General features: G+C 41.2%; 1 protein-coding gene across 1 annotated transcript; it reads left to right on the top strand.

Annotated features, from left to right (window-relative positions):
• The first annotated feature begins 2,102 nt into the window (after nucleotides 1-2,102).
• LOC146933039 (uncharacterized) lies at nucleotides 2,103-13,381 on the top strand. The gene is made up of 3 exons (XM_085707802.1): nucleotides 2,103-4,348; nucleotides 4,630-6,972; nucleotides 13,375-13,381. The coding sequence occupies exons 1-3, from the start codon at nucleotides 2,103-2,105 to the stop codon at nucleotides 13,379-13,381; spliced, it is 4,596 nt and encodes a 1,531-aa protein (XP_085563928.1).
• The last annotated feature ends 446 nt before the right edge of the window (nucleotides 13,382-13,827 follow it).

Here is a 13,827-nt window from a genome sequence, read left to right as displayed (position 1 = left end):
TATAGGTGGTTTATTTCGCACCTTCCGCAGTCTTTCCACGACAATCCGAGGAATTGGTCTATTTCACAGAGGATTATGGCTCTCACTCCTAATGAAGTGGGTTGGCTCACTCCAGCTTCTAGGGTCAAGGAAATTATCTTTGGTGGTGGAAAGTTTCTTAATGTACCTCTTCTTGGTACCCGGGGTGGAATCAACTATAACCCGGAGCTTGCTTTGCGACAATTTGGTTTCCCGATGAAAGATAAGCCCATCAATCTTGCTACGGCCCCTTACTTCTTTCACTACTCCAATGCTCCCACCGGAATTAGAGAAGATTTCATGCAAGCTTGGACCAAGCTTCGGAAGAAAGAGGTAAAGCATATGGGTGTGAGGTCCGGTATCACTCATGAGGCCTATACACAGTGGGTGATAAACCAAGCTGAGGAGATTGGTATGCCTTACCCCTCCATGAGATATGTGTCGGCAACTGTCCCTACCATGCCTTTGCCTCTGCTCCCACCTACCCAAGAGATGTACCAGGAGCATCTAGCTATGGAGAGTCGGGAGAAGCATCAGTGGAGGGCTAGATACTATGAGGCTGAGAACTTGATCATGACTTTGGATGGAAAGGATGAGCAACAGACTCATGAGGTCTTGACACTGAAGAAAGAGTTAGCTAAGGCTAAGACAGAGATTGAGGAGAAAGATAGATTGCTCATGAGAGACTCCAAGAGGGCTAGGGGTGCCCGTGACTTCTACGCACGATACTGCAGCTATGAGTCCGACTCTGAGGACGACGCTTCCACTTCCTATGCTTGAGGATTTCCATTTCCTGTTGTTATTTCCATTTGTTTATGTTGAAATTGTCTTGTAAAACTATATGTTGGTTGTTTGTTTCCCGTTTATGTTAATTGTTGTTTAGTAATGTTTACGAGTTTATAATTTGTCTAAAACCCTTCGATAACACAAAAAGAGTCTTTTTTGCATATGCATTAACACATTTCATGCATCATATGCATTCATTGGTCACAAAAAACTTCTCTCGTGCTCATTGCCTCCTGGTTTTGTCCGCCGCAGTCTGAAAAGTGGCTCGTGTTCGCAAAGTCTACTAACCAGATAGAATTCATCAGACAAGATTTCACAAGAGAAGGATGATGGCTAATTTTGAAGAGGAAAATGCTCAGCTCCGTGCCGAATTGGCTGCTATGAAAGAAGACTTGGCTAAGGCTCATGACGCTATGTCCGCTATGATGGCTTCACAAGAACAGCCAGCCACTTCTATTCCAGTCACTGCTGAGGTGATTCCCTCTATCCCACTATCTACTGTGGCTACTGATGCTCGTTTTGTTATGCCCAACGGCCGTCCTTATGGCCTCTCAGCTTACTACTCTCCTAATACTGCTGCTGGTGTTTCTGGTCAAGGACAGATTCCTGTGTCTACTGCCATGCCTCAGGTAACTACTGTTGTTACCGACCCTATTGTGCACACTGTGCAACAGGTGATTGATGTTGATACTCCGCGTGGACAAGATCCCGCAATGGAAGCTATGAAGAGACAGTTAAGGGAGTTGGCTGGAGAACTCCGTGAGGTCAAGGCTAGCCGGGGAAACAATGGTGCTCATGCTAAAGCTCGTGATCTATGCTTGGTATCCCGATTTGAGGTTCCTAAGAAATTCAAAGAGCCAGAATTTGACAAGTACAATGGGACTTCTTGCCCACATAACCATGTTATCCGGTATGTCCGAAATATGGCTAACTACGCCGACAATGATGCACTGATGATCCACTGCTTTCAGAGTAGCTTGACAGATGATGCAGCAGATTGGTACACTAGTCTGAGCAAAGATAACATCCATACCTTTGAGGACCTCGCTGCTGCTTTCGAAGGTCAATATGAGTTCAACACCCGTCTGAGGCCAAACAGGGACTCTCTCAAAGCCCTATCTCAGAAATCAGATGAGACCTTCCGTGAATACGCTCAGAGGTGGAGAGGGGCAGCTGCCCGTGTTTCTCATCGACTTGATGAGGAAGAATTAACGCAGACATTCCTGAAGACTCTGAAGAAGGAATATAAGGAGAGAATGATAGTCTCTGCTCCGAACAACTTCTCTGATATGGTTACAATGGGAACTCGCCTAGAAGAGGCTGTCCGAGATGGTATTATTGTCCTTGAGAAGGGTGAATCCTCAAACAGTGCACCAAAGAAGTACGGTAACGGTCATCACAAGAGGAAAGAATCTGACGTAGGAATGGTGTCTGGTAACCCATCTGCAGCTGCTACACAATTACCTCTGCCTTATCACTACATGCAATACTCTCAACACCCTTTCTTCCCACCATTTTATCAGCAATATCCTCTACCACCGGGTCAACCACCAATGCCCGTCAATGCTATCCCTCAGCAAACACAACAACAGCCTCCTGCTCAACAGCAACGGCAGCAACAACAGGGTCCCCGCCCCAAACCTTCTTTTCCAACAATACCAATGCGGTATGGTGAGCTGCTCCCAACTCTATTGGCTAAGGGACACTGTGTTACTAGACCAGGCAAGCCTCCGCCTAATCCATTGCCTCCCAGGTTCCGTCAGGACCTAACATGTGAATTCCATCAGGGTGCTCAAGGCCATGATGTCGAAGGTTGCTTTGCTCTGAAATATATTGTGAAAGATCTGATAGAAAAAGGACGTTTGACTTTTGAGAACAGTGTTCCTCATGTCCTTGACAATCCGCTTCCAAACCATGCTGCTGTTAACATGATTGAGGCCTTTGAAGGGGTTCCCGTTCCTCAAGAGGACCCCATGTTGGATGTCCGTAATGTCGTTACTCCTTTGGTGCCATTACATGTCAAACTTTGCCAAGCTTCTCTGTTCAAACATGATCATGATTCTTGTTCAGAATGTCTGCAGAATCCCATGGGCTGTTGTGTGGTGCAAAATGATATCCAGAGCCTGATGGATGACAAGTACTTGATTGCCAGTGATGTATGTGTGATTGTGCCAGTGTTCCATGACTCTCCTATTGAAAGTGTATCTCAGGCAAAGAATGTTGAGCCTTTGGTGATCAGGCTACCTGGTCCGGTATCTTATACCTCTACCAAAGCAATTCCCTACAAATACAATGCAACCATGATTGAAAACGGGGTGGAGGTGCCTCTGGTATCCCCAGCTACAGTTGACAATGTTGCCGGTGAAATTACAACTCTGAGAAGTGGAAAAGTCCGTCCACCCTTGTTTCAAAAGAAGGTGGTGACACCTATTGCCACAATAACTCCACCAATTGCTCCTCCTGTTGACAAGAATCCCGGCCCAGCAGGCCAATCTATTGAAGAGTCCAATCTGGACGAAATCCTGAGGCTTATCAAGAAAAGTGACTATAAGATTGTTGACCAGCTGCTACAAACCCCATCAAAGATATCCATCTTGTCTCTACTTATGAGCTCAGAAGCTCACAGGAAGGTGTTAATGAAGATACTGGAGCAAGCTTATGTTGACCACGAAGTCTCTGTGGATCAATTTGATGGGATAGTGAGTAATATTACTGCCTGCAACAACTTGGGGTTCGGTGACGATGAGCTCCCCGAAGCAGGGAAACGCCACAACTTGGCTCTACATATCTCGGTACACTGTGGGTCTGATATGATATCCAATGTATTGGTGGACACTGGATCGTCTCTGAATGTAATGCCTGAATCCACACTAAGGCAATTGAGTCATCATGGAATTTCCCTGAGGGGTAGCAGCTATCTGGTTAAAGCTTTTGATGGATCCCGCAAGGATGTTCTCGGGGAAGTGGACTTGCCAATTACTATCGGTCCTGAGACGTTTCAGATTACTTTCCAAGTTATGGACATCAATGCTTCCTACAGTTGTCTCCTCGGAAGACCATGGATCCATGACGCTGGAGCGGTAACTTCCACTTTGCATCAGAAGCTCAAGTTCATGAGGAATGGTAAGATTGTCACTGTGCATGGTGAGGAAGCATATCTAGTTAGCCAGGTATCATCGTTCTCTTGTGTTGAAGCAGGGTCCGCTGAAGGGACGTCGTTTCAAGGCTTGACTGTTGAGGGTGCAGAGCCCCGGAGGGCTGGTGCTAGCATGGCTTCACTGAAGGACGCCCAGAAGGCTGTTCAAGCAGGGCAAGCTGCTGGCTGGGGCAAAGTGATTCAGATTCTGGAAAACAAGCGTAAAGAAGGCCTTGGATTCTCCCCGACATCTGCTGTTTCAAAGAGAATTTTCTACAGTGCTGGGTACATCAATGCTATTACTGAAGATACTGCTGAAGGTGGTTACGTGCCTACCTTTGTTATACCAGGAGGCACTGTGAGAAATTGGAAAGCCATTGATGTTCCTTTAGTCATGCATGCTTCCATGTAATGTGTTTTGTTGCTCGTGTTTTTTGTTTTCAAAATAACAATCCTTTCGCTCTGCCCAAGGCGAAAGTGATATCATTGTAAGGGCGTGTTTGTTTCGGCATTGCCGTTTTCAATAAAAGTTGTCGTCTTTCTCACGACTCTTTGTTTTTACTTTTTAGTGCCTTTTTCTTGGAAATAATGGTAATGCCAGAAAAAACCAAAACATCTGTATTTTCTTATTAATTTCAAAAATCTGCATAAAAACATTTTTCTAAAATCATCCCAATCATATTATGCAGATTGAACCACAATAAACCCGTTGAACACAATGACCCTATGGTTCCTCCAAATTTTGAATTCCCTGTATATGAAGCTGAAGAGGAGGATGATGATTATGAAGAGATACCGTATGAGATCACTCGACTGCTTGAGCAAGAAAGAAGAGCCATTCAGCCTCACCAGGAAGAAATTGAGTTCATCAACCTGGGTACTGAAGAAAACAAGCGAGAGATCAAGATTGGTGCTGCACTTGAGCCAGAAGTGAAAAGGAAGATCATTCAGCTTCTCCATGATTATCCAGATGTCTTTGCATGGTCCTATGAAGATATGCCGGGTCTAGATCCCAAGATCGTGGAACATCGGATACCGACAAGACCTGAATGTCCTCCTGTCAAACAGAAATTGAGAAGGTCTCGTCCAGACATGGCTCTTAAGATCAAGGCCGAAGTACAGAAGCAAATTGATGCGGGTTTCCTCATGACAGCTGAATATCCTGAGTGGATTGCCAACATTGTACCAGTACCAAAGAAAGATGGGAAAGTTCGAATGTGTGTCGATTACAGAGATCTGAACAAAGCCAGTCCAAAAGATAACTTCCCATTACCTCATATTGATGTGCTTGTTGACAGTACTGCTCAATCCAAAGTGTTCTCCTTTATGGATGGTTTCTCTGGTTATAATCAGATACGAATGTCTCCTGAAGATAGAGAAAAGACGTCCTTCATCACTCCGTGGGGAACGTTCTGTTATAAAGTGATGCCGTTTGGCTTGATAAATGCTGGTGCTACCTATCAAAGGGGTATGACCACTCTGTTTCATGATATGATTCACAAAGAGATTGAAGTATATGTTGATGATATGATTGTAAAGTCAAGTGATGAGGAGCAGCATGTTGTGTATTTGAAAAAGATGTTCGAAAGACTGAGAAAGTACAAGCTGCGGTTGAATCCTAACAAGTGCACATTCGGTGTACGATCTGGAAAGTTGCTAGGCTTCATTGTCAGTCAGAGAGGCATTGAAGTTGATCCTGACAAAGTCCGAGCCATCAGAGAGATGCCGGCCCCTCAAACTGAGAAGCAAGTCAGAGGTTTCCTCAGACGTCTGAATTACATTTCAAGATTCATATCTCACATGACTACTACTTGTGGTCCAATTTTCAAATTGCTCAGAAAGAACCAGCCTGTTGTATGGAATGATGAATGTCAGGAAGCTTTTGATAGCATTAAAGAATACCTGTTAGAGCCACCTATCCTTGTCCCGCCAGTGGAAGGAAGGCCTTTGATTATGTATCTGTCAGTGTTAGATGATTCAGTGGGTTGTGTTCTCGGTCAACAAGATGAGACTGGTAAGAAAGAGCATGCTATCTACTATCTGAGCAAGAAGTTCACCGACTGTGAGACTCGGTATACGATGCTTGAAAAGACTTGTTGTGCTTTAGCCTGGGCTGCCAAACGCCTGCGTCATTATATGGTGAATCATACAACTTGGTTGATATCCCGAATGGATCCAATCAAGTACATCTTTGAAAAGCCTGCTGTTACTGGAAAGATCGCACGTTGGCAAATGTTGTTGTCTGAATATGACATTGTGTACAAAGCTCAGAAAGCAATCAAAGGAAGTGTCCTTGCTGAGCATCTTGCTTGTCAACCTCTTGATGATTACCAGCCAATTAAGTTTGATTTCCCTGATGAAGAGATTATGTATCTGAAAGCAAAAGACTGTGAAGAACCCCTGATCAATGAAGGGCCGGATCCCAATAGCAAATGGGGATTGGTGTTTGATGGTGCTGTTAATGCTTATGGTAAAGGAATCAGAGCCATCATTGTAACTCCGCAGGGGCACCACATTCCTTTCACTGCACGAATAACTTTTGAATGCACGAACAACATAGCTGAATATGAAGCATGCATCTTGGGCATTAAAGAAGCCCTCGATCTGAGAATTAAGCACCTTGACATCTATGGAGATTCTGCACTTGTTATTAATCAGATAAAGGGTGAATGGGAGACTCATCATGAGAAGCTAATCCCTTACCGTGACTATGCAAGACGTCTGTTGACATACTTTACCAAGGTTGAGCTGCATCACATCCCTCGGGATGAAAATCAGATGGCTGATGCTCTTGCTACTCTGTCTTCCATGTTTCGTGTCAATCACTGGAATGATGTGCCCGTAATCAAAGTGCAGCGTCTTGATAGGCCCGCTCATGTGTTTACTATTGAAAATATGCCAGATCAAGCTAATGAAGATGTGAATGATAAAAAGCCTTGGTATTACAACATCAAACAATTCTTGCAGAATCGTGAATATCCACCTGGTGCTTCCAACAGAGATAAAAAGACCTTGAGACGATGGGCTAGCAGGTTCCTTCTGGACGGAGAAATCCTATACAAGAGGAACTATGACATGGTCTTGTTGAGATGTGTTGACAAACAAGAAGCTGAGAAGTTAATGCATGACGTACATGATGGTACTTTCGGGACCCATGCTTCGGGTCACACCATGTCAAGGAAGCTGTTAAGAGCCGGCTATTACTGGATAACTATGGAACGTGATTGCCACAAACATGCCAAGAGATGCCACAAATGTCAAATTTATGCTGACAAGATTCATGTGCCTCCACATGCCCTCAATGTTATCTCTTCCCCATGGCCTTTCTCTATGTGGGGCATTGACATGATCGGAAGGATTGAACCGAAAGCTTCCAATGGACATCGTTTCATCTTAGTGGCAATTGACTATTTCACCAAGTGGGTTGAAGCTGCCTCCTATGCTAATGTGACCAAGCAAGTGGTTGTCAAATTTATCAAGAATAACATCATCTGTCGATATGGTGTTCCCAACAAGATCATCACTGACAATGGTTCCAATCTGAACAATAACATGATGCAAGCTTTATGTGAAGAATTCAAAATTGAACATCACAACTCTTCTCCTTATAGACCTCAGATGAATGGTGCAGTTGAGGCCGCTAACAAGAACATCAAGAAGATTGTTCAGAAGATGGTCACTACTTACAAAGACTGGCATGAAATGCTACCTTTTGCCTTGCATGGTTACCGTACTACGGTGCGCAGTTCAACCGGGGCAACTCCTTTCTCTTTGGTATATGGTATGGAAGCAGTTCTCCCTCTGGAAGTGGAGATTCCATCTCTTCGAGTGATCATGGAAGCAAAGTTAACTGAGGCTGAATGGTGCCAAAGTCGGTATGATCAATTGAATTTGATTGAAGAGAAACGTATGAATGCTATGACTCATGGACAGTTGTATCAAGTGCGAATGAAGAATGCCTTTGACAAGAAAGTCCGACCTCGAGAATTCAAGGAAGGCGAACTGGTATTGAAAAGAAGGATAAGTCAGCAACCCGACCCAAGGGGCAAGTGGACACCTAACTATGAAGGTCCTTATGTTGTCAAGAAGGCTTTCTCTGGTGGTGCTTTGATTCTTACACACATGGATGGTGTTGAACTCCCAAATCCTGTTAATGCCGATATAGTCAAGAAATACTTTGTCTAAAAAGAAAAGAACAGCGTGGTAGGTCGAAAACCCGAAAGGGCGGCCTAGGCAAAAATGCGCTTCCCGGTGGGTCGAAAACCCGAAAGGGCGATCCAGGCAAAAGTTAGGGACAAAAAAATGAATATGAAAAAAGCTCGCTGAGATTGTACGCAACTTAGGCAAGAATGAGCGCCTCGATGAGCCGAAAACCCGAAAGGGCGGTTCATGCAAAAATGAGGTTGATAAAAGACAAGTAACTATATCTGGCAAATCACCATCACCCCTTGGGGCATCTGCAACTGTCAATGATTTTCTTCATCAGAGGCTTCTGTACTTGTGAATTCAAAATTTCTATGAAATGTAGCGGTTATCGTGTTCAATGTATCACCAACCAATAAAATTACCATTTTCCAAGCTTTGCAAATCCGTGAAGTCATGCCTTCGGCTGACTTTCACTCTTCTACATCAATTTGAGCCTTTCTATTGTTTGAAACTCTATTTTCTTTCTACTTTCAATGCTTTATACAAAATATTTCTTTTCTATTTGGTAATGTCAATGTCTGAAACAAACATTTTTTGAAAATTAAAAAAAAACCTTTTCCTGTCTATTTTGAAAAGTAAACCTGAGCAACAGGGTACATTTCAATGAAACATGCATGAATGAATGAGTGTCAATATCTACTTCAATACATGTTACAAGCAGGTTACTCCCCAGGATGATTTGTGGTCAATGGCAAGAATGAAAAAACAGAATGAAAGTGAAAAAAAAAATGAAAAATGAAAATAAAAAGCTCGCTAAGTTGAAAACCCGAAAGGGCGGCTTAGGCAAAAATGAGCACCCCGCTGATTGACAATCTATGAAGGCAATTCAGGCAAAAATGGGGCAATAAAAAGAATATTACTCCCCGGTGAATCGAAAACCCGAAAGGGCGGTTCAGGCAAAAATGGGGTTTGAAAATGAAAAATGAAAGAATGAAAAGAGTATAAAAGCATTGACCATAGATGCGAGCATCCAATGTTTACCCAGCACTGACACGCCTAGCAACGGCGACCTGTATCCAGGAATCTTCCAAGAGTTCCTCCTTTACAAGTTTTATTGCCCTCAGCCATGGTTTTGATACGTCTCTCAACGACGGTCTCTCCAAAGAGGTTTTTTCCCCTGTGAATATGTTGCAGCACGAGCCACTACGTGCCCAATCTTCCAATGTTTCGGCTGCCTTTGCGAAACTTCTCCGCCAAACTGCCAATCAATCACGCATTCCAAGCATTCATACATGCATAATCATGCATTTTATGTGCTCATACATCCAATAATCTTGCTATACCATACATACATGTTGCATATCCAACTGTCAACTGTCAAATTCAATTTCAATTTCAATTCCAATTCCAATGTCAAATTCAATTCAATTTCAACTGTCAAATTCGATGCAATCTCAACTTTCCAATCTCAATTTCAAACCATGTCAAATGTCAAATTCGAAGCAATCTCAATTTCAATTCAATGTCAAATTCGAAGCAATTTCCAATCTCCAATTTCAATTCCAATTTCAATGTCAATCTCCAATGACAATCTCCAACGTCAATATCCAATGTCAATGTCAATGTCAATTTCAATTTCCAAGTCAATGTCAATATCCAATGCCAATGTCAATGTCAATGTCAATTTTCGATTCAATTCCAATCCAATGTCAATGTCAACGTCAATTTTCAATTCAAATCAATGTCAATTTACTCTCAATTTACTCTTGGGCCAACCAAAATGGTCATGTCTATTCTCAAATTAAGTCAATGACAATTTACCCTCAATGGGTATCTTGTTAAACCAGACTTTCAATTTGTATCTCGTTACTGGTCAAGTGCCAGGTTCGATCCAAAAAAGAACCACTTGTACCTGCCTATATACCTATGCTTCCAGACAAACGACAAGTTCGACCTAAAAAGAACAGTTTGTACCCAGCTCATGCTCTGTTATCAGTCAGACAGCAAGTTCAATCTGAAGAACAGTTTGTACCCAGCTTATGCTTTGTTATCGGTCAAACGACAAGTTCGATCTAAGAGAACAGTCTGCACTCTCCCACATGATGTGGTGATAATCCAACAAGCAAGTTCGATCCAAAGAAACAGCTTGTATCAACTATTTTGTCTATGTCTCCAGCCAAACAGCCAGTTCAATCCAAAAGAACAGTTTGTGTCCGCCTATCTGTTTGTATCTTCAACCAAGTGTCAAGTTCGATCCAAAGAACAACTGGTATCTGCCTATATGTCTATGTTTCCGGTCAAGTGGCTAGCTCGACCCAAAGAACAACTTGCACCTTATTCTTTACTCCCTGGTTTGTCTACCCTGTCAATGTCCACCTGAATCCCCAGTGACATGACAGGTTCCATAGACTCCAGTTAGTTGTCTTGCATTCATAATCAAAGTATTGCATAACATTCATGTTTTTGAAAATCTGAAAACGTATTTTTATGTCCAAAAGCAGTGCAAATGCTAATATTTAAGTATCTTCGTCCCGTCAACTCTAAGACTTCGTCTCTTGACTCTCCGGACAAAGAAACTTAAATAGGGGCAGCTGTCATACCCTAATTTTGGACCTAAAAATACCAACTCAATTCCTTTTTTCTTGCATTATAAGTCATTTGAACTGTCTCTGATCAATGTCATCTTTCTCTGCATTCTATTTCAATGTTATTTGCAAAATTCACATGGAAGGGCATTTTAGTCATTTCCTGTGTCAAAATTTCTCTCAGTCTTTCAAAATTTTGTTTAAAGTCCTTTTCAGATAAGTTTGAATAAATCTTTGATTCATTCCATGTCAGAATCCATTTCAAAAAATTACATTTGAAGTCATCTTAGGTCAGTTTTGCCCCTAGGGGCATTTTAGTCTTTTCAAGTGTCAAGACTCTGTTCAAATCTTAAAAATTGTCTCTGAGTCTTTCAAGTTGGTTTAAATAAACTGTTGTTTCATTTCTCTGTTAAAAATCCATTTTAAATTTGCATCTGAGTCATTTTCAGTCGTTTTAGCCCCAGGGGCATTTTGGTCATTTCACACGAAATTTCGGCAGAGAGGTACTTTAAAGTACCTCATTTAGGCCATTGGTTCGTTTTAGTCCGTTGTGTGTTTTTTATTGGTTTCACTTTACGTTTAGTCAAGTTTACCAATTTTATTCCAATTTTATTAATTTTCCTTTTTAGTCCTCAAATTTTTAGTAATTGCATTTTCGTCCCTCTATCTCATTTTCATTTCTTTTTAAGTTTTTATTCGAATTTTAGTCAAGTTCTTTTGTTTTAAAGTTTGTTAGTCAATTGCAAATTGGTCCTTTGATGTTTAGGAATTGCAGATCAGTCCTTCAAGGCCAAAAGTCCAGGTTCCAGTCCAAACCAGTCAAGAAACACGTGGCAGCTTGCCACTGGCTCACAAGTACACATGTCAGCTATAAATACAACACATCAGCATCACAGAGCCAAGGATTCATTGCCAACTCACCAAAAAACTGACACCATTCATTTCCACGCGCCCACGCGCCACCCTAACAAAAACTCTAACAAACTTTTTCAGCCTTTGAACCACCGTAACAAACACAAAACTACACCAATTCTTCACAAATTCGACACAGAACTATCACAAATTCACCAATTCATTGCCAAATACACGAAAATCAATACAAGTTTCTGAGAATCAAGATCAAAAATTGCAATTCATCGAAAAGGTTTTCGGATTCAACAAACTCTCAGGGATTACTTGCGTAATCTTCATCATCGAGCTTGTTTCCCTGCAATTCAAGCACGGATTCATCACTGGAGTGACAAATCATGCGATCACAGGGATAAAGGAAGAGAGAAGAAGGGAAATCGAAGAAAAATCAGACCAGTTCGAAGAAGAAGATCAAACACCGATTTATTTTCGGTTTCGAAGCTTACCAAAAGGATCTGAAGCTCGCAAGGATCCACTTGTTCAAATCTCCAAGTAATTCAGGTAAAAACACAAAGAAACCTTCTCATATTCATCATCGAAGCCTTGTATTGAAATATGAACGGTGAATTCAATTGAAAACTTGAAAAAATTCGAACAAGTTGAAAACTGAAACCCTAAGACACAAGATCATGAAGATTCACCGGTTACCTTTCAATTCAGAATGCAAATTCATCATTAACAAATCGATTAGGGTTTCAATTCCAAAAATCTCCAGAAATCCGAAACGTTTCGAATTTGTGAGAGTTTGAGATTAAATCCGTTTGAATCAACGAGTTCGAATCACTTCGAACAATTTTCCATCAAGAACAACAAGTTCAAACTATTTCGAACGATTTCCTGTCAAAAATATCAAAATCGAAGCAGTTCGAACAGTTTCTTTCAAGAAACTTCAAGATCGAAGTGTTCCGAATACTTTTCTGCGAAAAACTACAAGTTCGAAACGGTTTGAACAACATCTTTCAAAAAATCACAAGTTCGAAACGGTTTGAGCAACATCCTTCAAAAATCACAAGATCGAAACGTTCTGTGTCAGATCCATGCTAGTTTGTGGCTTAGTTCATAGTTTATAATTCAAGGATCATGAGGATGAATGAAAACGATGAAGAGGGAACGAGAGAGTATGAGAGAGTCTGAAGAAGTGAGAGAGAAAACTAGGGTTAGAATGATATTGAACCGGTCTCCCTGCTTTTATACTGGAGTGAACCGGATTGGTTCAGTCAGACCGGTCTGGTTCACTCCTAAAACCTGAATGCCCACCGTCTGATCCAGGATTGGGTCCCTGGGTCAATCTGACGGTCTGTGTTGTTCCCTGTGACCCAGGATCCGCTTGAGTTTGGGTTTGGGCCTTAAGCCCGTTCATTTTCTGTGTTTTACATACTTTGTGCTATTTTCATACCATTGTTTGATAATCACACCCCTACCATGTCTTGAATGTTTAAAAAAAAATTCTCAAAAATTCTGTAAAGACTGCTTGGTTTTTTTGTGATGTTTTTGCCCCAAAAAACTTCAAAAAATATATTGTTTTTTGTGTTTGACTTGTGAATTCTATGTTGAAAAAACTTGTGGAAATGAACATGATTTTTTGATCTCAATTCTTGATATATGTTTGTGATTGGTGATGAGGGAGTTTATGATGAATTGACCACTGTTTGGGTGTGTTTCTTGCTGCATAAGAATGAGTATGATTAATTTCTTGCATTATGAGACATGGTGTAATTAAATGGGTGGATGATGTCTATGTGTTTCATGTCATTTTAGTGTGATATTGACCTATAATTGTTCATATTGCTACAGCACCTAAAGCTATTTGAAAACAAGCATGACTTGAACAATTATAGGTCATGACCTTGTTTCTCCCATTATTAGCCTTTTAGGCCCCTTTGGTTGTTTTTTTTTTACCTCTAACTTTTACTATCTTTCCATACCATTTTTCTTTGTTCATAGTCCCATCATTTTTCCTCTCTCTCTACTAATGTAACACCCCGTTCTCCCAACAACGTAATATTAATTATTAAAATCAGAGTAATCACACAACGGAGTGTCACACTACTTTTCAAAATTTCATAAATAGAAAATATCTATTTATTTAAATCCAACATTTAGAATATCTTAATAAACTGCAGCGGAATAATTCTTTAAAAATATAATTTCAACCAAAATTCAACATCAATGAAAATCTTGGCACAAAGGCCCCAACATAATTCAACTTTATTTTCAACAACGATAAACTCTAATAGCAAGTCTTTT

This window comes from Medicago sativa, chromosome 4 (assembly GCF_051527215.1).
Source record: "Medicago sativa cultivar Bolivia chromosome 4, Bolivia_mono, whole genome shotgun sequence".
Taxonomy (NCBI): Eukaryota; Viridiplantae; Streptophyta; class Magnoliopsida; order Fabales; family Fabaceae; genus Medicago; species Medicago sativa.
Note: the sequence above shows the minus strand (reverse complement) of the source record. Positions and strands in the feature narration are given on the sequence as shown.

Excerpts from the sequence above, each read along its gene's own strand:
- LOC146933039 (XM_085707802.1), top strand. The coding sequence starts at position 2,103 with ATGGGAACTCGCCTAGAAGAGGCTGTCCGAGATGGTATTATTGTCCTT. Across the intron at positions 4,349-4,629 it reads TTAGTCATGCATGCTTCCAT|ATTGAACCACAATAAACCCG; the intron begins GTAATGTGTTTT and ends CATATTATGCAG.